This window comes from Rhamphochromis longiceps, linkage group LG9 (assembly GCF_057381845.1).
Source record: "Rhamphochromis longiceps isolate RC_006_pf linkage group LG9, R_longiceps_female_GT1.1, whole genome shotgun sequence".
NCBI classification, from domain to species: Eukaryota; Metazoa; Chordata; class Actinopteri; order Cichliformes; family Cichlidae; genus Rhamphochromis; species Rhamphochromis longiceps.
Genome location: NC_140565.1, coordinates 16,597,091 through 16,620,796, shown reverse-complemented (window position 1 = coordinate 16,620,796; position 23,706 = coordinate 16,597,091). Strand labels below are relative to the sequence as shown.

At 45.8% G+C, this 23,706-nt stretch overlaps 1 protein-coding gene across 4 annotated transcripts in view; it reads left to right on the top strand.

Annotated features, from left to right (window-relative positions):
- The window catches only part of tpk1 (thiamin pyrophosphokinase 1), a 125,036-nt gene that overhangs the window by 8,853 nt on the left and 92,477 nt on the right, over nt 1–23,706 (top strand). For all 4 annotated transcript variants that reach the window (XM_085418520.1, XM_085418517.1, XM_085418518.1 and 1 more), the window contains exon 3: nt 578–652. In XM_085418520.1, coding sequence (XP_085274646.1) covers nt 578–652 — 75 coding nt within the window. The remainder of the gene's footprint in view (nt 1–577; nt 653–23,706) is intronic.

Sequence of the window (23,706 nt, the reverse complement as noted above, 5' to 3'; positions counted from 1 at the left end):
CTAAGGTTAAAGATTTTAAATGGCAAAAAATGAAATGCGTGCAAGTGTGGGTACTGATTTTCTTTATTTTTCTTTAACAAATGGTAGGTATCCAGACATTGATTGTGACCCTGATTAAAGAGATTAAAGGCAGTATAATCAAGGGAAATCACTGTCTGAGCTGGATGCACACTGTCCGTAGTGGTGTTAGGTTTTGTTATCTTCTGCTGTTGCAAACAAACCCTTTGCAGCTTAATTGGATTGAGTGGGAACCAATTTTGATCTCTCAAGAAACCAAGACTTGCTTGAAATGAATTCATTTTTTAATCTTCTCTCTTATTTTCTTCTTTCCTTTGTGGAGCCTTATAATAACCTTGTTATTGCTGCTTTATTATTATTTTTAAATATATTCAATAACACAAACAGTATTCTCCAGTCTGGATTTAAAGGTATTAATTTGAACATGCAAGTAATGACATGTTCTAGCGTTGCCATTTTGCTACGTGTTACTGATTGTGCTCCATCAGTCGTCTGTGTTTTCTATCTGATTGTTTATTATTTACACATTTCCCCTTTTCCTTGTGTCTGTTCTTTTCAGGCAAACAGAGGATCTGTCTGATCATACTGAACCAGCCGCTGGATAAGGACCACCTACATATCCTCTGGAGTAAAGGTACATTTCTCACACATCACAAATATAGATCAGACAACAGACAAGACCCTTTTACAGCACTTATATCACATTTGCATTGATTTGCACCGAACATGTATTCCCCAGTTGTTTTATTGTCATACTGTGCTCTCTAGTCTGTGTAGCCTTCACTCTGCCATGTCACTGAAAGTGTTCCTTCCCCACTCTCTGCCTTTTCCTTTCTGCTTTCTGCATTGGTACCATTTTATTTATTTTTTTGATTACTTCTTTAGCTGAATTAGTTAAACAGTTATTACAATCAAAACAAAATTTGCTTTTTAAAAAGGGCATTTCCATTATGAATGAACTGGTGGACAGTAAATTATTCAAAAATAAATTAAACTATTGTTAATTTCAGTAATGGAATTTCTGGCAGTAATTATGTCTGATAGTAAGGAGCACGGATACAGGCAAGGGATGTCACTTGTAACCCAGTTGTGAGTGTTGATTTGTGTCTGACTGCTTTTCTGTTCCGTTCTCTCCTCTCTTTGTCACTGTCTGTTTGCATGAGAGTGGGGCTGTGCTCTTCAGACACACAGAGGGTAACTTGAGAGCAGAAAAGCAATACAGACTTTAGTGCAAAACTTAGTTGAGCTGAAGACTATTATGCTCACTATCGCTAAGTAATACAATGGCTGTCATTTCTTAAATACCTGTGATCAAACAAGAACATATGCACATCAGCCACAACACCTGCCTAACCTTGTGAAGGTGTCTAGCTTGGTCTGGTGGAGCCCTCACATTTGGTGGCTGGTTTGATAGTGCCTTGGATTCTGGCATGGATGTTTGTCTGGCGCTCCATGCAGGAATCTTGCATGAGGTTTGATCAAGTGAGGTTGATTTAAGAGAAAGGTGGTGGATCAGCCCAAAACTACACAGGCCAAGCTTGTTAATGACCTGAAAGCAGTTGGGACCAGAGTCACCAAGAACATTACTGATGATACACTATGCTAATGGATTGAAACTTACAGTGCCTGCAAGTCCCCCCTGCTCAAGAAGCCTTTGGAGCACTAGAAATGGCAAGTATGACCCAAAGAGCACCATCCCCAAAGTCAAGCATGGAGGAGGAAACACTATGCATCTGGGCTTTTGGCTTAATTGGATCGAGTGACCAATGGATAAAAACATCTTTTCCTCAGCCAGAAAATGAATGTTGTAATTTACAGCATAACCGGAATCCCATTTTAACTGCATGCTCCAACCTTCTACGTAACCTGAAGTGCACCTGCGATAAAATGTAACTACATGTCAGGTCAACGGATACCTTGTCTTGAATGGGGTGGAAGATTGCAGTGTAGGGATGGCAGGAGTTTCTCGTTACTATGCAAGTCTGGATGTATATTTCCCTTAGAAGTCTAAATCAAGCTTTACAATGACCCAAAAGCAATTCCTTTGTTGCCAAGCCAGCAAAGGAGTGACTAAAGAAGAAGTGCAATTAGATCATAGAGTGGCCTAGCCAGTCTCGAGACATCAGTCCTATAGAAAACCTGTGGAGATACCAGGATCTTCAAATTGCCAAGCAGCAGCCAAGAAACCTAAAAGATTTAGAGAAATTCTGCAAAGTGCCTAAATCCATCGTGAGATTGAGACAGTGACCAACTGCAAGAAACATCTCATATCTGTTTGCCAACAAAGGCTTTTCCACCAAGTACTAAGTCTTGTTTTTCTTGAGGATAAAATGCTTTTTTCATAAAAAATCAATGTATAACTTATATGTAATGTATTTTTTCCCCTGGATTCTCGATTGATATTCCATATGTCTCCATTAAAATTAAACTACAATAAAAATTAGAGATTGTGTCTTTGGAAGTGAGCAAACATGCAAAGTCAGCAGAGGAATAAATAAGTATTTCTCAATTACACTCAACAAAAATATAAACGCAACACCTTTGTTACTGCTCCCATTCCCCATGGGATGGACGTAGAGACCTAAAATTCATTCCAGATACACAATATAACCATCCCTCCCAAACAGTGGTCACAAATCAGTCCAAATGTGTGGTAGTGGGCACATCTGCTATATTGAGATAATCCATCCCACCTCACAGGTGTGCCACATCAGGATGCTGATCTGACATCATGAGTAGTGCACAGGTGTACCTCAGACTGCCCACAACAAAAGGCCACCCTGGAATGTGCAGTTTTGTCTCACAGCAAAATGCCACAGATGCCACAAGCAATGAGGGAGCGTGCAATTGGCATGCTGACAGCAGGAATGTCAACCAGATCTGTCGCCCGTGCATTGAATGTTCATTTCTCAACCATAAGCCGTCTCCACAGGCGTTTCAGAGAATATGGCAGCACATCCAACCGGCCTCACAACCGCAGACCTCGTGTAACCACACCAGCCCAGGACCTCCACATCCAGCAGGTTCACCTCCAAGATCGTCTGAGACCAGCCACCCAGACAGCTGCTGGAACAATTGGTTTGCACAACCAAACAATTTCTGCAAAAACTGTCAGAAACCGTCTCAGGGACGCTCAACTGCATGCCCGTCGTCCTCATCGGGGTCTTGACCTGACTCCAGCTCGTCGCCGTAACAGACTTGTGTGGGCAAATGCTCACATTCGATGGCGTCTGGCACGTTGGAGAGGTGTGCGCTTCACGGATGAATCATGGTTCACATTGTTCAGGGCAGATGGCAGTTGAGAATGTCCCAGTTCTTGCATGGCCAGCATACTCACCGGACATGTCACCCATTGAGCATGTTCGGGATGTGCTTGACCGGCGTATACGACAGCGTGTACCAGTTCCCACGAATATCCAACAACCTCGCACAGCCATTGAAGTGGAGTGGACCAACATTTCACAGGCCACAATTGACAATTTGATAGACTCCATGCGACGATGTGTTGCACTGCATGAGGCAAATGGTGGTCACACCAGATACTGACCGGTTCTGGGTCCCCAGACCCCCAATAGCGCAAAAAACTGCACATTCCAGGGTGGCCTTTTGTTGTGGGCAGTCTGAGGTACACCTGTGCACTACTCATGATGTCAGATCAGCATCCTGATGTGGCACACCTGTGAGGTGGGATGGATTATCTCAATATAGCAGATGTGCCCACTACCACACATTTGGACTGATTTGTGACCACTGTTTGGGAGGGATGGTTATATTGTGTATCTGGAATGAATTTTAGGTCTCTACGTCCATCCCATGGGGAATGGGAGCAAAAACAAAAGTGTTGCGTTTACATTTTTGTTGAGTGTATATACTCATAACCAAAGACCAGGATACCACTTGGAGATTCCAAGTAGGCTAGATACTCTGAAGTGTTGCTTGGTGCATGCGTGCACACAAAGTCAGAGCCTTACCCTGTAGGATATATATGCTTATTAAAAGGCAAGTAAGGTCTGGTTATTTGTCTGTACAGTCCAGACTGTAAATTACAAAGAAATGGGTGAAAGGCAGGTACACCCTGGACTGGTCGCCAGTCTATCACTAGGCCTGCAATGTGAGTACGTGAATCCTGTGGTGTTTTTCATCAATGACAAGATGTTAGTATGAGTACAGAGCATTGTCAAATGTGAAATTCTAAAAGGCCATTCATTTAGGGAACTGCCATTCTATATCACCCTAAAGGTTTTCTCACTCCTGTGAAAATCTTGCTTACACATATAATATTTGCAAATAACTCAAACTTCTGTGAAAAGGGCAGAAAATTTAATGCAGAATGGGCTGTACAATCCTATTCAAACACAGAGTAGTTGCACAGTACAAGCTCACTGAATGGCTCCACTTTAGCACACTCAGAAAAGCAGTTATGGCCAAGGGCATTTTGATCGTTGTTGTTGAAGATGAGTAGAATTGTGCTCAGTCACTTTCACATCAGCAACCTGCTGGTCACAAGTTTGCTGGTAGTTTATGGACCAAGGAAATCTCTTAGATTCCAGCCACTTCCTTGTGGTAACTAGGGGACATGCGAGGACTCCATGAATAGTCTGAGTCACTTTATCAGAGTATAAAACAAAAAGAAACTCAGAAAATATGTGTGTAAGACTAGTCGTTAAAAGATTAAAAATAGATTAAAAATAGATTTTTGAACAAAAGTAGAGCTTCAGACTCCCTAAGGTGTTGTTTGTTAGATGCATTGATGCATAGAGTTATGCTAGCTGACTGTGATGTATTAAATATATAAACCAGGCAGTGTCATGATAACCTACATCCTATAGCTTTGTTTATTTATTTTTCTTTTTAATCACTGATCAAAAACAGCACCGCTCTGAACTAGAATAACTTTAAAATTCTCATTTATTTGAGCTGGATCACTGGTTTTCCCTCAGTTTTGATGATCACCTGAAAATACAATAAAACTGTACGCTAATATATGAAATAATGTAATTAGCAAACTTACGCAGTCATGGAGGAATGTTAGTAAACAAAATAACTTTGAAGGCAAACGTGTGATTGAAACCACTTCAGGTGGAATTTTAATGAACGTGGCTTTGATATTCTTATCAACTTAGCAAAAACCCAAGAGGCACCTCCGCTTTATCCATCGCACAGCAGCTGTATAGTAAGAAATATGTTGCTCGCTTGATTTTTGCTTTTGCATAAGAGAACCTGTGAAAAGTGTTTAATAACACAAGACAAACCAATCTTCCTGATGAGATTTCACACCAAAACCTGCCTGCTACCCAACATGATGAAGATTGCTTTTCTTTTCTTTTTGTTTCTTTTTTTTTTGGGTGGGTGGGGGTCTTGAGGGAGAAGATAAGATGATTAGGTAAATGCATAACAAAACAACATTAGAAACAATATTTGTATATGTCTATAGTTCTATATAATTGTATAAAGAAAAAATATACATATGAGTGCATATATATACCCAAAAAGCTGTCTATCCCATTAAATTTTCATTAATCTGTTGAATGTCTTGAGAGAATTTTCTTCACACTTCTGATTACATTTTGATGGCCAGAGATTTTTAATTACTTGAAAATGTAACACAAATAGAGGGATTAAAAGCATAGCAATGACCGCATCTTCACTGCACTCTGTTTTCCTGTAACCTAGGAGAACATGCTGACACTAATCTTTGGTGTCCATCTAATAGGTAGGTTCAGGGTCTTGACTATGTAAGTCATTAGACTGACTGACATGTGTTTAAACTGCAGCCTCACCTGGTGGGGCACACAGCTGCAAGGTGACAATTTTGTTAGTTATCACGTTCAATTCTCTGCTGTATGACGGGCGCAAGAATCATAAAAATCATCAAACAGAGCAAGTGCACCATTTGGCAGCAGCTGAAAACATGATGCGGCTTGATTGTGTCATGCAATGATTTGTGCATTTGGTTGTGCTAAGACAATGTTACTTTGATGAAAAAAGTGATTTTGGGTGCTTTCTGAAGTGCCAAAACCAATGCTGTGGTTTTGATGTCAAATTGTGAGGCTCTCTTGAACACAAAAGGAGTTTTGATCAGTTTTGGTCTTGGCAGCAGTGCACACTGGGACTTCAAGAAGTTTTGACAAGATGATGATTGTGTGTGAGTGGCGTTTCTCAGATCTCTCATGGTTCAATGGTAAACACAGTTGTGGCAAGTTTATCATTCCCATGCTTGATGTGCGATGCATTTTTAATTTTGTTTTTGGCTAAGCAGATGCCTGCGTGTGCATGAGCGTGTCTGAGTGTGAGCCACTCTCCAAATGGTTGTTCACCTAGAGGCATCATAGCCAAGTCTCCACCCTTACATACACAAACATCTGGTGTATCTCACAAACATGTACACACTTTCAGGTCCTCTGATCTGGTGCCCCTGGGCCCCCCCACCCCTCATTACCTGTGGGAGAGGTAGAGCAGCAGGGAGCACAGCGGCAATGGAGGCTACAAGAGCGCAAAGCTGATCAAAGGGGAAACTCATTTACTGGTGCCAAGTGTAATGTTGTGAAGTGAGATCAACCTGCTTATCTCACCAACCCAACCTTTCACTCATCATCAGTCACCCGCTCACTCATTCACTCAGTCACGCATTTACTTGCTTTGAGATCCCTCACTTGCTCATTGAACAGCAACACAAATAAGCAGTTTAGCAAATCAAGGTGATTCAGTGAAGGTGACCCTGTCTGCAAAACAAAACTGACCTGAGTTGGCTACAAGTGCATCAATCAATCATTTGATGACATTGAGCAGCTTGCTAAAGTTGAAGGTTGCAAACATCACCCATCAGGAATATCAGCCTTGCCAGTAAGAAGCATTTATGAACACATCAGATGGAGCTAATAGGTATGTGGAGAATTCAAAGAGAGAAGCCATTAGCAAGGTTGGAGCTCCAAATATTCCAACAAGACTTTCAAAGACGGATGGGCATAAAAAGATTTGAAAATTTACCACCTAGAGTAATAAAGGGAAGGCTAGAGTAGTGTAAGAAGTATCAGAGTTGAGTTATAGAAAATGAGATGGTTGTGCAGGGAATCAATCATATTTGAGGAAAGGTGTGGGGTGCGTACTGGATCTGAGGACAGGGTGAAATATGGAGGGGGGAGGTGGTATGATAGATGAAGTGAGGGTGTCGAGGCATCATAATAAGGATAATAATCTTTTCACCACTCGTCGTGACCGTTTGCCCTCTCCTGTACAGAGCTAAAGTCCCAACCTGACAGGTATTAATCTTCCTAGCAAAAACCCATCAATACAGGCTTGCTGTATGTACAATATAACAATATATAAATATACATTTATAGCACAGTCACACATGAGCGTATGTGGGTGTTTCCACATCATACCTAAAGCAGCATCACAGTTTGTCAAAAACCTAGTAAAATTACAGGTTTAGTTACGTGTGTGTGGAAGTGCAGAGTGAATGACAAGTCAGGATGGCTTGGAAGCCTGCAGGGACGGATTAGAGTCAGTAGTTTATTTACAAGGTCATCTCCTCTTCATTTCTTCTGCTGTCCCCACTCAGCTCACATCATATTGCCATCAGGAATGATGAGAGATCTACAGTGGCATCCAGACGTTTGGGTCCCTAGCATTTTTCTTACTGTGAGTCTGAGCGAGTCAAAGGTGGCCTGATTTCCAAATTGAATTCTTTAATATTTTAATTCTTCTTATTTTTTTCTCCATATTTTTTTTTATTTCTGGCTTTCACAGTTTGAAAAAAAAAATACAAAGACCCCCCCCCCCCAAAAAAAACAAACAAACAAACAAACAAACAAACCTTAAGGCAAACGTTTTTTCACAGCACATTGCGAGTATACAATAACTTCCTTTTTGGTAAGCTTGTAAGCACTTTTTGTAGAGATAAGAGTCTTTTGATTCCTTTTTGAAGGATTTTCTATTATTATTCACTACAAAGGGCTTCTAGTTGTGTGTCATGCTTGTTCCCCGGATGCCCTGCTTTTTGGATGTCTATCCACAGACTTTCAGTCATGTCTTACCTAAAGAGTCGCTATACTTTAGATAGTCGATTGGAGGGCTTTAGAGGATGATTTTCCTGTTATAGAAGCCATCCTCTTCATCCTTTTTTCAGCATTTTTAGACAATATGAAGTTTGATTACAAAATTTGCTGATTTTGAATGAATCCATTCTTCGCTCTGCCAATAAATTCTTTCCTGTGCCACTGACTGGACTAAACACAAGCTCAAAGGATGATGGATGAATTTATCCATATGTCTGTGAAGGTTCTCAGTCATCCAGGTCATCGTAGTCTAGGGAGCTTGGAAAGAAAAGCGTCTGGACTTGTTTAAGTTGCTTGAAGACGTTTCACCTCTCATCAAGGAAGCTTCAGTTCTAAGGGTCAAATGGTGGAGAGTCCCAGATTTAAACCCAGTGGGAGTTTCCCCCCAAAGAGGGACAAAGGACCCCCTGATGATCCTCTACCTAATCACATGAGCCAAGGTGTAAAAATGGGTGTGGGTCACAATCAGCCAGGGTGAGCTCATTGTGAAACCTGGCCCCTCCCTATCATGTGATTTCCTGAGGTCAGGTGGCCCAGTATGTGAGTGGGTGTTAAGGGGTCTGGGAAGGGTTCTCAAAACTGGATTATAGATGGCAGACAGTTGGTGTCGTAAACCACCAACTCTGTTTAAAGATGGTCGCTCACACTGGACATAAATGGCTTCTTTCACTCCTCTTTCAAACCATCTGTCCTCTCTGTCCAAAATGTGAACACTCACTCCTTGGTCTGAACCTACACAACTCGGAGAAGAACACACACCTGAGGACAGTCAGTAAAAATGGGTGAAGAACCTTTCAGACCGGAATCTCACTGAACCTGAAAAGAGAGTATTAGCCAAAGGACTCAATTTTGCCATTTCTTCACAACAGTTTCCTATAGTGGACCTCATCACAGCCACAGAAACCGCCATACAGATTAATAAATTATCACTGACAGAAGCAGAGCAAATCAGGATGAAAGTCTCAGCCACCCTCTCCAGTGCAAAAGTTTCGCCGTCTAACCTCGCATTACAAGAAAAGAAGGCCGTCGCTTCCCTTACAAAAAGACCACAACATCACTATTTTACCAGCTGATAAGGGAAGGTGCGCCGTGGTCCTGAGCATAACGGATTACCACAAAGATCACTACTCTCCTCAGTGACAACAATACATACGAAGCGAGACCCCACAAGCAGCTACAAGAAGAAAGCTATAGCTTGCCTTCAAGACCTTGAAAAGGACAAAATCATTGACCGCCTCACATATCACCGGCTTTACCCAGGGAATGCCATACCGTGCATTTACGGACTTCCTAAGATCGACAAAGAAGGTGTCCCACTCAGACCCATTGTCAGTAACATAAACTCAGCCACTTACAACATTTCGAAACACCTTGCTACCATCCTGGCACCTCTTGTGGGAAACACCCCACATTACATCAAGAACTCCACCAACTTCACTGATAAGGTCCAGAAACTTACCCTGGATCCAGATGAAACCATGGTGTCCTTTGATGTAGTCTCTCTTCACTTGCATACCCACCACGGAGGCAGTGGAGACTGTCAGAAAACGACTACAAGAAGACAGCTCCTTGGAAGACAGGACAGACTTCACACCCGATCAGATTTGCACACTGTTAGACCTCTGCCTCACCACTACATATTTCAAATACAACGAGGGCTTCTACAGACAAAAACATGGCTGCGCCATGGGCTCCCCCGTGTCACCTATTGTAGCCAACCTTTACATGGAAGAAGTGGAAAGGGAAGGCTCTTGGCTCTTTCAAAGGGAGAGTACCCAGCCACTGGTACAGATATGTAGACGACACCTGGGTCAAAATCAAAACACAAGTGGAATCCTTAATTGCGCACATTAACGCCGTGGATAAAAACATCAAGTTCACCAGGGAAGACACAAAGGACAACTGTTTGCCTTTCCTGGACTGCGCTGTGCACATTGAAGAGAATGGCAACCTCAACATTGAAGTTTACCGGAAGCCCACACACACAGACCAGTTTCTCCTCTTTGACTCCCATCACCCTCTGGAACACAAACTTGGAGTAATTAGGACCCTACACCACCGGGCAGAACATGTTCCCTCTAAGCCTGAAGGGAAAAAGAAGGAACACACACATGTAAAGTGTTACGGCCCTAGCAGGGCCTCTCTCTCTCCTGAGGGTGCCTGTGTGGGCGTGTCCCACTACCTCCTGCCTGAGGTGCCACCTTTCCCTCCTGTACAGCTGACTCCCATCAGCAATTAAGGTATTTAAGCCCAGAGCAGGGTGAGCTCTGGGCCAGAGTGCCATTTTGTGTGGGTACAGCTAGTGAGCTGAGTGTTTGCGGTGGTTTCCAGCTAGTGAGCTGTGTATTGTGGTTTCCAGCTAGTGAGCTGTGTATTGTGGTTTCCAGCTAGTGAGCTGTGTATTGTGGTTTCCAGCTAGTGAGCTGTGTATTGTGGTGCAGGGACAGTCCTATCTTGACTTCGTCAGGGAGAAGGCGAGGCTCTTTGATAGGTGGTGTGCGGCAAGCCAGGTTAATGATGTGGGGTCCATACGTGAGCTTATGCTGGTGGAGGATTTTAAAAACTCTGTTCCTAAGTCTGTGGCCCTTTATTTAAGTGAACAGAGGGTTACAACTCTACAGCAAGCTGCCACCCTGGCAGATGAGTTTAAGCTGACTCATACAGCAAGTGCGGTAGGACAGGATATCCCTCTGCACTATAGCGCAGCCTGGAGAGGTAAAAGTGGGCCAGCTAAGATGGAAAATGCAGTTATGGTGTTAAGACCTAGGCCCAAACTGTGTTTTTTTTCTGTCACAAGCCTGGCCATGTGTTTGCCAATTGTGTCAGACTAGCACCCAAACAGAAAGCCCACTCAACACGAAAGGGGCCTGTTTTGAGTAAAGTCAGTCGTGGCTCTCAAACTGACAAGCCTGCCAGGCCTACTAAAAGGCTAAACCTGGAGCACAGTTGCTCAGTAGCACCCCGTAATCAGTGTACGAGGCCAACTAACCCTGAGCTGCCGCTGGTTGACCCTTTCTCCGGTTCATGTTTAAAACCACCATTCAGACCTGCACCCCTTGCTAACAGTCATGTCTGTGTTTCAGTGAAGCCTGCTAGCTGCCTGCTGGGTTCTCCACACGTGAAGGTTCGAAGCCCTGGCTATCCCATGGGACACTGTTTCGAGGGTCTGGGGCCACTCTCTGGCAATGTTGTGAACCCACTGAGATGGGATTGGCAGTTTCCGCAGGAAATGCCTAACCGTTGTTATGGGGTTTGGTAGGTGGAAAGCCTGCAATATTCGTCATGAAACAGTTATGGACTCATTTTTGGTTATGGTAATTTGACAAACCATGGGTTTGCATTTATGGGAGGGGGTGTTACGGCCCTAGCAGGGCCTCTCTCTCTCCTGAGGGTGCCTGTGTGGGCGTGTCCCACTACCTCCTGCCTGAGGTCCCCTCACCGCCTAGACCCCCCCCCCCCCCCCCCCCCCCCCAGGGGAACGTAACAAAAGGAAGCACTCAAAACATGCGGTTATCCTAATTGGGCGTTTATAAAGTCAGCAAAGATGCACAGAAAAGAAGACCAGACACCAGCGAGGGAGGATAAGAAAGACAGACGCAACAAAATTGTTATCCCCTATGTAGCCGGTGTATCAGAGAAACTCAGGAGAGTTTTCTCCAAGCACGACATCCCGGTGCATTTCAGACCCAGCAACATGCTCAGACAAAAACTGGTTCATCCCAAAGACAAAACTCCAAAACACAGACTTAACAATGTGGTGTATGCTGTGTAGTGCAGCGAGGAATGCCCAGAACTCTACATCGGAGAGACCAAACAGCCACTTCACAAGCGTATGGCAAAACATAGAAGAGCCACCTCCACAGGACAAGACTCAGCAGTCCATCTGCATCTTAAGGATAAAGGACACTCTTTCGAGGGTGTCAATGTTCACATTTTGGACAGAGAGGACAGATGGTTTGAAAGAGGAGTGAAAGAAGCCATTCATGTCCACTGTGAGATCTTTGAACAGAGGTGGTGGTTTACAACACCAACTGTCTGCCATCTATAATCCAGTTTTGAGAACCCTTCCCAGACGCCTTAACACCCACTCACATCCTGGGCCATCTGACCTCAGGAAATCACATGATAGGGAGGGGCCAGGTTTCACAATGAGCTCACCCGAAACCCTGGCTGATTGTGACCCACACCCAGTTTCACACCTCGGCTCATGTGATTAGGTAGAGGATCATCAGGGGGTCCTTTGTCCCTCTTTGGGGGGAAACTCCCACTGGGTTTAAATCTGGGACTCTCCACCATTTGACCCTCAGAACTGAAGAAGCTTCTCGGATGAGAGATGAAACATCTTCAAGCAACTTAAACAAGTCCAGTCGCTTTTCTTTCCAAGCTCCTTAGACAATTTATCCATATGCTTCCACCAAACTTATTCAGCCTTTTTTTAAAATCCAAATGTGTTTCTGCTTCAAAAATATAGAAAAAACACAACTGTTATAACTTTATCAGTCCACAGACCCTGTTTCCAAGATACATTAGGATTGTTACACCACCACTACAGAGGCTTCAAAATCTTCTTCAAGGCCTCTTTTGGAGAAATAAGTGATTTGCCATTCTGCTCACCCTGTGAACAATTTTCTTGGAAAGTTCTCTTATAGATCTTAGCATGACCTCCACATACTTGTTAATTTCTATTTCTTAACTGGATTATTAAATGAGCAAGTGGCTACCCCAAAACCATTTTTCGTCTGTTCTCTATGGGCATCAATTATTTTCAGAATGCTAGGCAGCTGCTTAGAGGAACCCATGACTGCTGATTGATAGGACAAGGTCTAAGCACTATGTATAACTTTGAAATTTGCATCCTATGTCCTTTTAGCTTTTGAACAAGGTAAAAGGACACTCTGTTAAGCCATAGCCTTAACAGAGTAATAAAGGTCTGAGACCTTGGTAAAAGTTATGAAAGCTTGAACTCTGCCCGAACTTTAGCATAGCACTCCTTCACTCTTTCCTTTGAAATTATACAAAATAAAAATAATAATGTAGAAAGTAATATTTAATATTTAACATCATGCCTTTTGGACATCAGTTTAACAGTGACATAAATTCTGGGTTCCCAAAACCTTTATGCTGCTGTGTTTGTATGTATGTGAATGAGCTTGTTAGGCTCAAATGCCCTGATGTGAAGGAGAAGATGAGTTAATTGTTGTATTTGTGGTCTTCTTCAAACAACAGAATAACAGTAATTAGATTTTACTGCCTGCGGATAGAGTACAGATGGAGAGATAATCTTTCTCAAGTTCGGTTTACCCACTTGAGCCATTTACTGTGATGAAGACAAATGGGACATTGAGAAATCTGTTGTATGCACATTTCTGACTCTAAAGGATTTGTGTCAAGAATAGCAGTGTTAAAACGGGAGAACTCACTTTCTGAGTATTTGACATGCAGAAATGAATCAAAGGCCTTCACAGTGACAATTTAGAGGGAAAAAAATACAAGTAACCATAGAAAATTAGCCAGTGAGTCACAGGCATTTGGTCCAACCTGGTCCTAAGGGCTGATGCTAATTCAGTTTACTTCAGCATGGCCACACCGTATCATGTATAAAATGTCTTTAAATGGGGATTATCAGGCACGTGTCAGCTGACTGTCTGACCAAATAAATGCTTCTCAAGCAATTTTCTGACCACTGGCAAAGCTATGGAGGAATATATTTCAGGCCTCTACATCAGTTGATGTTACGCCCCACTTAAAAACGAAGTGTTGACTGGAGTGAGGGGTAACACAAAGTGAAAGAGAACACATGAACTACTGGAGAATAGATGTCATTTAAACGTGATTTATTGCCCAAAACTACTACAGTAAAAATGAACACAGGGAAGCTCTTTTCTTCAGGGTCTCCAAGGCCAAAACAACAAACAAAACACCCCCTTTAGCTAAAAATCAAACAAAGTACTCACTAACCAAAACAAAATACAATGGCTGAGCTCCCTGTCTAACCAAAAACAGGAGAAAACAGTTGAAACAAAAATGGCAGAGAACCCCTACCTGCTTCCACAAGGATGAACTAATTAACACAATAAGGGCACACCTTTGCTTACAATAAAAGAAAGAAAACCAAAGTTCACAGAGTTTAAGTTCTCACACCCATACGCACTAAGGCCCGCTTCCCAAAACACTACAGCTCACAGCTCTGGCAAAAATGGGGAAAGTGGCAGGGCTGTGGCAGTTTAGGATGGCAGACTATATGCCGTGGCTGACGAGCTGGAACACACCTCAGCTGTGACTCATGAGGCAGACCTGCAACACAAGAAAAGGAGAAAAAAAACCCTCTTCTGCAGAGGGAGAGCCACTAGAGGTCAGCGACCGTAACACCCCCCCACATAAAATATCACATACAGTAAACAGACACTTTTAACAACTGCCACCAAGTCCGTTACTGGGGTTAATACTGGGTCCCTGACAGTGCATCAGCCACCACGTTGTCCATACCTCTCTGATGTCAGATGTCTATGTTGTACTCCTGAGCAAGCAACGCCCATCCCATCAATCTTTGGTTGTGATTGTACATGTGCTTTAGGAATACCAGAGGGTTATGGTCAGTATAAACCATGACAGGGGTGGTGGTTGACCCCACGTACACGTCAAAATGCTGCAGAGCAAGCAACATGGCCAGGGTTTCCTTCTCAATGGTGGAATAGTTGAGTTGATGAGGCTTGAACTTAGCTGAGAAGTAGGAAACCGGGTGACTGATGCCATCAACTCCATCCTGTAACAGTACTGCTCCAGCGCCGGTAGCGCTTGCGTCCACTTCCAGCTTGAAGGCCTTGCTGAAGTCCGGAGCAGCCAGTACAGGGGCACTGCAAAGGAGAGACTTTGCACAGTCAAATGCATGTTGGCACTCAGCAGTCCATACGAAGGGTTCCTTTGGACTGCACAGATGAGTCAGGGGAGCCACTACTGTCGAAAAGTTCCGGCAGAAACATCGGTAGTAGCCCACTAGACCCAGGAAGCGCCTGAGCTCCCGTCTTGTGGTGGGCACCGGGTAGCTCAGTACGGCCTCCACTTTTGCAAAACAGTTTCAGCATATTTATATGGCAGAGCCGTGTTTTACACCTTCTATCTGGACTGCAAACAATGTAGTCTGTGTCATTGACTTTGCTCTCTACCACATATGGTCCCGCAAATTGGGCTGACAGAGATGGACCAGATGTGGGCACCAACATGAGTACCTGATCACCAGGTTTAAAAGAACGCTGCACTGCCTTCCTGTCATACTGCCGCTTCATTTTCCCTTGGGCTGCTGACAGAGACTTCTTAGCTATTGCACAAGCATGGTACAAACGTTCCCGACACTGCGTGACAAACTCAAGCACATTTGATTGCGGCTGCACATCAGATAAAAACTGTTCTGTCAGAGTTTTTAGTGGCCCTCTCACACTATGCCCCAAAACTAGTTCAGCAGGGCTGAAACCAAGGGACTCCAGTTTTGCTTCACGAGCTGCAAACAGTAGGAATGGCAGTCCCTCATCCCAGTTCTTGTCAGTCACCAGACAATATTTTCGCATCATCAACTTTATGGTCTGGTGCCATCTTTCTAGTGCACCTTCTGACTGGGGATGGTAAGGGCTGGAAGGGATGTATTTGATACCCAGTGATTGTAATGTCTGCTTGAACAGTTTTGACTGGAAATTATAATAATGATAATAATAATAATAATAATAATGGATTGGATTTATATAGCGCTTTTCAAGGCACCCAAAGCGCTTTACAATGCCACTATTCATTCACTCTCACATTCACACACTGGTGGAGGCAAGCTACGGTTGTAGCCACAGCTGCCCTGGGGCAGACTGACAGAAGCGAGGCTGCCATATCGCGCCATCGGCCCCTCTGGCCAATGGCAAATTGCTGCCTTGGTTGGTCTGAACAACTCTAGGCAGACCAAATGTTGAAAAGAATTTAAGTAGAGCCTTAATCACAGTGGGAGCGGTGATTTTTTGAAGTGGTATGGCTTCAGGAAAACGGGTTGTGGCACACATGATTGTCAAGAGGAACTGATTACCCGTTTTTGTTCTGGGTAGAGGACCCACACAGTCCACTAAAACACGCTCAAAAGGCTCCCCAACTACCGGGATGGGTTTAAGAGGAGCAGGTGGCACCGTCTGATTAGGTTTACCCACAATTTGGCAAAATTGGCAAGTTTTGCAGAACTTGGCAACATCTTTCTTTAGATCTGGCCAGAAAAAGTGCTGAAGAATGCGGTCATAGGTTTTAGTGATTTCTAAATGACCTGACCATGGGTGTTCATGCGCAAGCTGCAACATGCCACCCCGGTAATCCCTAGGAATGACTATTTGGCGTACCACCCCCCAACCCTCATCACCTCCTTCCTGCTGTAATGCAGGTCTTGAGACCCATTTCCTTAGCAGTAACCCATCCTCAAGATAAAACCTGTGTGCCTTTTTATTGTTTGTTAACTCACTTACCTCTTTAAAACACTTAGCGAGTGACTCATCATTTTCCTGAGCATGGCTCAAACACTCACATGAGACTGGCAAAGGAAGAACCTCAGACAGAGTAGCCAGACCCTGTTCATCGAGTGCTGGTTTAGAAGGGCTAGCAGCCGGCTCTCTGTCCCCAGTTAGAACAGATCCAAGAACAGTCTCACTCAGGTTCACTTCCTCCAGCTTACGAGCTTGCGACTTGCTAAGAACACTGACAGAAAACACATCAGGGTGGGATTTCAACAGCTCATCCTCTTCTGGGATACAGCTGGGTTTATCCACCACTTCAGGAACAGGGAGTACTTTGTCCCCAGCAATATCATTTCCCATTATAAACTCAACACCCTGAATAGGAAATGAGTTTCTCACTGCAACCTTGAAAAAACCAGAGGCTAACTCCGACTGCACATGAACACAATGTAATGGTGCAGGTATGTAGGCCATCCCAATACCTTGCACTATCGTACTCGCGTTACAAGATGACTCCTCACTGACTGGCAAAACGTCGGCCAATAGAAATGATTGTGAACCACCCGTGTCCCTCAGTATTCTCACGGGCTTTTGATCCCCAGGAAACCCTGTTAAGGAGACAAAACCATTGAAAATGAAGGGTTTAAAACACTTATCAGGTTCACTAATGGTCACATGAGAGGGGGAGTTCAGCGACTTGACTAGGCCAACCCCTTTAGCTTGTTTTAATTGCTGGGGCACTTGTTTACGTTTAAGAGCCAAACACTCAGAAACTATATGCCCCACTTTGTGACAGTAAAAACATTGTCTATCAGACTTGGAACCCGAGGAACCCCTAGGTTGTTGAGGGTGCGGCTTTGTGTCCTTTTTCATTTGTTCATGATAGTGTGATTCAGATTTACCCACAAACACGCTTTTGTGCGTCAAAGCAAATTCTTCTGCCAAGACAGCTGCCTCCTGCAAAGTGGCAACTTTTTGTTCATTCAGGTACAGCACTGTACGGTCAGGAACACAGTTTTTGAATTCCTCCAACAATACCAGTTTACGCAATGCGTTAAACTCTGACACTTTGCTTGCTTGACACCACCTTTTCCCCTTGCAAACTCAAGGAATGTTTGAGCAGTGGATTTCCTCAGGGTCCTGAAACGCTGCCTGTAGGCTTCAGGCACCAACTCATAGGCTCTGAGTATAGCGCTTTTGACATTGTTGTACACAAGACTGTCCTCGATAGTAAGAGCTGCGCATACTTCCTGTGCCTTACCAATTAATTTGCACTGAAGCAAAAGGGGCCAAACCTCCTTGGGCCAATGTAAAGCCATAGCAATGCGCTCAAACGCATTAAAAAAGGCCTCCACCTCAGTCTCCCTGAATGGTGGAACTAGGGCAATGTTTTTGCCTACATCAAATGTCGGAGGTGCAGGAGCAGGGGGAGAATTATCTGAAGGATTACTATTGTTATCTTCATCCTTCACTGAATGTGGAGCAGAAGGCTCAGGAGACAATTTGTTAGCTTGCAACTACAGCTGACGCAACCTAATAGATGTCTCAGCTTCTAGCTGCCGACACTTTAGCTTGAACTCAAGCTCATCCTTACGTTCCCTTGCTTTGGCCTCAAGTTCAAGACGAGCCAAACGTACCTTTACGCGTGCACTAACACTGGGATTACTGGATTCGACAGAGAAGGGCTCAAACTGTGGAAGAGAGGCTGGTGGCTTTCCCTCACCTGGTTTGACCACCGTAGGTGTCCCCGCCCCCTCCCCAGCGCAAACCTCAGGCTGATCAGAGGTTTCGAGGTCTGACGCGGCATCCCCCGAGTCCACGACTAAAGGGGAACACACCTTTCCCAACAAACCCACTGACAACAAGAGTCTTTAACTCGCTCTTCTTCATGGACTTAGCCACAGGGATTTCATAATGCGTGGCAACGGCACATAAATCCTCCTTCCTACATGCATCAAGCTGGTCCAATGCAGGCTTAGCTATAAAATCACCCAGGCTAAACTGTGCCATAACCAAAATAATCCCGGACGAGCCCCCACTTATGTTACGCCCCACTTAAAAACGAAGTGTTGACTGGAGTGAGGGGTAACACAAAGTGAAAGAGAACACATGAACTACTGGAGAATAGATGTCATTTAAATGTGATTTATTGCCCAAAACTACTACAGTAAAAATGAACACAAGGAAGCTCTTTTCTTCAGGGTCTCCAAGGCCAAAACAACAAACAAAACACCCCCTTTAGCTAAAAATCAAACCAAGTACTCACTAACCAAAACAAAATACAATGGCTGAGCTCCCTGTCTAACCAGAAACAGGAGAAAACAGTTGAAACAAAAATGGCAGAGAACCCCTACCTGCTTCCACAAGGATGAACTAATTAACACAATAAGGGCACACCTTTGCTTACAATAAAAGAAAGAAAACCAAAGTTCACAGAGTTTAAGTTCTCACACCCATACGCACTAAGGCCCGCTGCCCAAAACACTACAGCTCACAGCTCTGGCAAAAATGGGGAAAGTGGCAGGGCTGTGGCAGTTTAGGATGGCAGACTATATGCCGTGGCTGACGAGCTGGAACACACCTCAGCTGTGGCTCATGAGGCAGACCTGCAACACAAGAAAAGGACCGTAACAGTTGACATTTAACATGCAAAAATTCTCACTATAATACACCAAATCACTGTCTGTGTGTCTGCAAACACCTCTTGCAAGATGATCATTCACCAAGAAATCATTGTATTTGCAGCAAAATGTTAATTCTTAACCCATTTACTCGAAATAAACTGTAAATATAACAAATTAATTGGTCGCCTATTGAGCAGAGTCATGCTAACACTTGTTAAGAACAGGTAGTTTCTTGCTTGCTTAACAAATACATAGCTTTTGGTTTTGTGCTGTTACACCACTGCTCAATTATTATTATTTTATGAGATTGCTTTTTTTTTTAACTCATCGCTGTAAACTGTCCTTATTTTAAGTCAGGCAGGAGGTTGTAAAAACAATCTTTTATAAGATTTTCTATTTGCATTTTAAAGTCATGTAAAGCCCCTCCTTGAATCGCTACCTTATCGTGGTGGAGGGGTTTGTGTGTCACAGGGATCCCAGGGGCTATGTTGTCTGGGGGCTTTTGCCCCCTGGTAGGGTCTCCCATGGCAAATTGGCCCTGGGTGAGGGACCAGACAAAGAGCGATTCATAAGACCCTTATGAAAAGCACACCGAGGGAACAGTTTACCCTGCCCGGGATAGGGTTACCGGGGCCCCGCCCTGGAGCCAGGCCCGGGGAGGGTGCCCGAGGGCGAGCGTCTGGTGGCCGGGCCTTAGTCCATGGGGCCCGGCCGGGCACAGCCCGAAGAGGAGACATGGGCCCATCCTCCTGCAGGCCCACCACCCGCAGGAGGCGCCATAGGGGTCGGGTGCATTGTGTGCCGGGTGGCGGCCAGGAGCGGAGGCCCTGGAGGACTGACCCCCGGCTGCCAAGACTAGCAATAGGGACATGGAATGTCACCTCTCTGGTGGGGAAGGAGCCTGAGTTAGTGCGTGAGGTTGAGAGGTACCGGCTAGATATAGTCGGGCTCACCTCTACACATGGCTTGGGCTCTGGAACCAGTCTCCTGGAGAGGGGCTGGACTCTGTCTCAGTCTGGAGTTGCCCCTGGTGAGAGGCGGCGGGCTGGGGTGGGTATCCTAATATCCCCTCGGCTTGCTGCCGGTACGTTGGGGTTTTTCCCGGTGGACGAGAGGGTTTGTTCCCTGCGCCTTAGGGTCGGGGAACGGGTCCTGACTGTCATCTGCGCTTATGCGCCGAGTGGCAGTTCAGAGTACCCAGCCTTCTTAGAGTCCCTGGGGGGGGGGGGGTGCTGGAGGGTGCTCCACCTGGAGACTCTGTTGTCCTGCTGGGAGACTTCAATGCTCACGTGGGTAACGACAGCGAGACCTGGAGGGGCGTGATTGGGAGGAACGGCCTCCCTGATCTGAACCCGAGCGGTGCTCTGTTATTGGACTTCTGTGCTAATCACAGTTTGGCCATAACGAACACCCTGTTCGAACATAAGAGTGTCCATAAGTGCACGTGGCACCAGGACGCTCTAGGCCGTAGGTCGATGATCGATTTTGTAATCGTATCAGCAGATCTGCGACCATATGTTCTGGACACTCGGGTAAAGAGAGGGGCTGAGCTGTCAACTGATCACCACCTGGTGGTGAGTTGGATCAGGTGGCGGGGGAAGACGCTGGACAGACCTGGTGCACCTAAACGCGTAGTGAGGGTGTGCTGGGAACGTCTAGCAGAGGCCCCAGTCCGCGAGATCTTCAACGCACACCTCCGGCAGAGCTTCAACAGCATTCCGAGGGAGACTGGGGACATTGAGTCCGAATGGACCATGTTCAGCGTCTCCATTGCCGAAGCTGCTGCATTGAGCTGCGGCCGCAAGGTGGTTGGTGCCTGCCGTGGTGGTAATCCCCGAACCAAATGGTGGACACCAGAGGTGAAGGGAGCCACCAGGCTGAAGAAGGAGTCCTATCGGGCTTGGTTAGCCTGTGGGACTCCGGAGGCAGCCGACAGGTATTGACAGGCCAAGCGGAATGCGGCTCGGGCAGTGGCTGAAGCAAAAACTCGGGTGTGGGAGGAGTTCGGAGAGGCCATGGAAAAAGACTTTCGGACTGCCTCGAAGAGATTCTGGCAAACCGTCAGACGTCTCAGGAGGGGAAAGTGGTGCTCTACCTGCACTGTGTATAGTGCTGGCGGAGCGCTGCTGACGTCGACTGAGAAAATTGTCAGGCGGTGGAAGGAATACTTCGAGGACCTCCTTAATCCCACTGACACGTCTTCCGAGGAGGAAGCAGAGTCTGGGGATGAGGGGAATGACCCGCCAATTTCCGGGGGCGAGGTCACTGAGGCAGTTAAACAACTCCTTGGTGGCAGAGCCCCTGGTGTTGATGAGGTCCGCCCCGAGTTCCTGAAGGCTCTGGACGTTGTAGGGCTGTCCTGGTTGACACGCCTCTGCAATGTTGCGTGGAGATCAGGGGCAGTACCTGTGGACTGGCAGACCGGGGTGGTGGTCCCCATCTTTAAGAAAGGGGACCGGAGGGTGTGTTCCAACTACAGGGGGATCACACTCCTCAGCCTCCCTGGGAAAGTCTATGCCAGGGTGCTGGAAAGGAGAGTGCGTCCGTTAGTTGAACCTCGGATACAGGAGGAACAATGCGGTTTTCGTCCTGGTCGCGGAACACTGGACCAGCTCTTTATCCTCTCCAGGATACTTGAGGGTGCATGGGAGTTTGCCCAACCAGTCTACATGTGTTTTGTGGACTTGGAGAAGGCATTCGACCGTGTCCCTCGGGGTGTCCTGTGGGAGGTGTTGCGGGAATATGGGGTGTCTGGCCCATTGCTACGGGCCATTCGATCCCTATACAACCGTTGCAAGAGCTTGGTTCGCATTGCCGGCAATAAGTCGGACTCGTTCCTGGTGGGTGATGGGCTCCGCCAGGGCTGCCCTTTGTCTCCGGTTCTGTTCATAATTTTTATGGACAGGATTTCTAGGCGCAGCCAAGTGGCGGAGGGCTTTCGCTTTGGTGGCCTCAGAATCTCATCTCTGATTTTTGCAGATGATGTGGTTCTGTTGGCTTCATCGGGTGAGGGCCTCCAGCTCGCACTGGAACGGTTCGCAGCCGAGTGTGAAGCAGCGGGAATGAGGATCAGCACCTCCAAATCTGAGGCCATGGTTCTCAGCCGGAAAAGGGTGGAGTGCCCACTCCGGGTCGGGGATGAGTTCCTGCCCCAAGTGGAGGAGTTCAAGTATCTCGGGGTCTTGTTCGCGAGTGATGGGAGAAGGGAGCCGGAGATCGACAGACGGATTGGGGCTGCAGCTGCAGTAATGCGGACGCTGCACCGGTCCGTCGTGGTGAAGAGGGAGCTGAGTGTAAAAGCGAAGCTCTCAATTTACCAGTCGATCTACATCCCTACCCTCACCTATGGCCACGAGCTGTGGGTAGTGACCGAAAGAACGAGATCGCGGATACAAGCGGCAGAAATGAGCTTCCTCCGAAGGGTGGCTGGCCTCTCCCTTAGAGATAGGGTGAGAAGTTCGGCCATCCGGGAGGGGCTCAGAGTAGAGCAGCTGCTGCTCCACATCGAAAGGAGCCAGCTGAGGTGGTTCGGGCATCTGACAAGGATGCCCCCTGGGCGCCTCCTGGGTGAGGTGTTCCAGGCATGTCCCACCGGGAGGAGGCCCCGGGGCAGACCCAGGACACGCTGGAGAGATTATATCTCTCGGCTGGCCTGGGAACGCCTTGGTATTCCCCCGGATAAGCTGGAGGAGGTGGCTGGGGAGAGGGAGGTCTGGGCCTCTTTGCTTAGGCTGCTGCCCCCGCGACCCGGCCCTGGACAAAGCGGATGAAGATGGATGGATGGAAGTCATGTAAAGTTAAAATGGACTTTTAGACAGTACTGGAAGTACTGCACATCTAAACAAGCATTGTCTAGGAGAAGTCTCCGGCTCTAAAGTGTTACTGAGTGACTACTGGCAGCTCTTTTTCTTACAACTTAGAAAGAATGTGTCGAGATTACCGGATCACTACAAGTAAAATAAATATAGCCACGCTATTGCATGTAATAATCATTGCTACAAATGACAATACATCATTTTGAAACATTTTTCTGCTGTTGGTAAGGCTTTTAGATTTATTGTAACTGATAGGTTTGTAGCATAAACCTATTCGCTGGAACGTTAAGACAATATAATTACACTGCAAGCAAGACACAAGTAGGCAAACTTCTTCATGGTACTCGTGCACGGGAGAGAACCGGACAACCGCTTGACTCCAGTTGGTCTCGTCCGTCCTCCCATACACTATCCTTTTATTGAGGTTACATGAATATGCATAGGTTCATTAACATACGACGTCTACATACAAACAAAGAGTACCTTGCCTGTGTGTGTGTGTGTGTGTGTGTGTGTGTGGACTGCTGATCAAAGGGTCAAACATCCTTGGTCAGGAAGAGGGTAGCCTCCCCCTCACCCTAGATGGTTCATCCTAGATAACACGGTGAGGAAGTCCTGCAGTTCATCTAAACAAAGAGCACTTAGACTAGAACAGATGCAACTACGTTAATCCTACCATAAAATAATAAGACACGGTATGACCTCTCATGCTCCCAAAGTG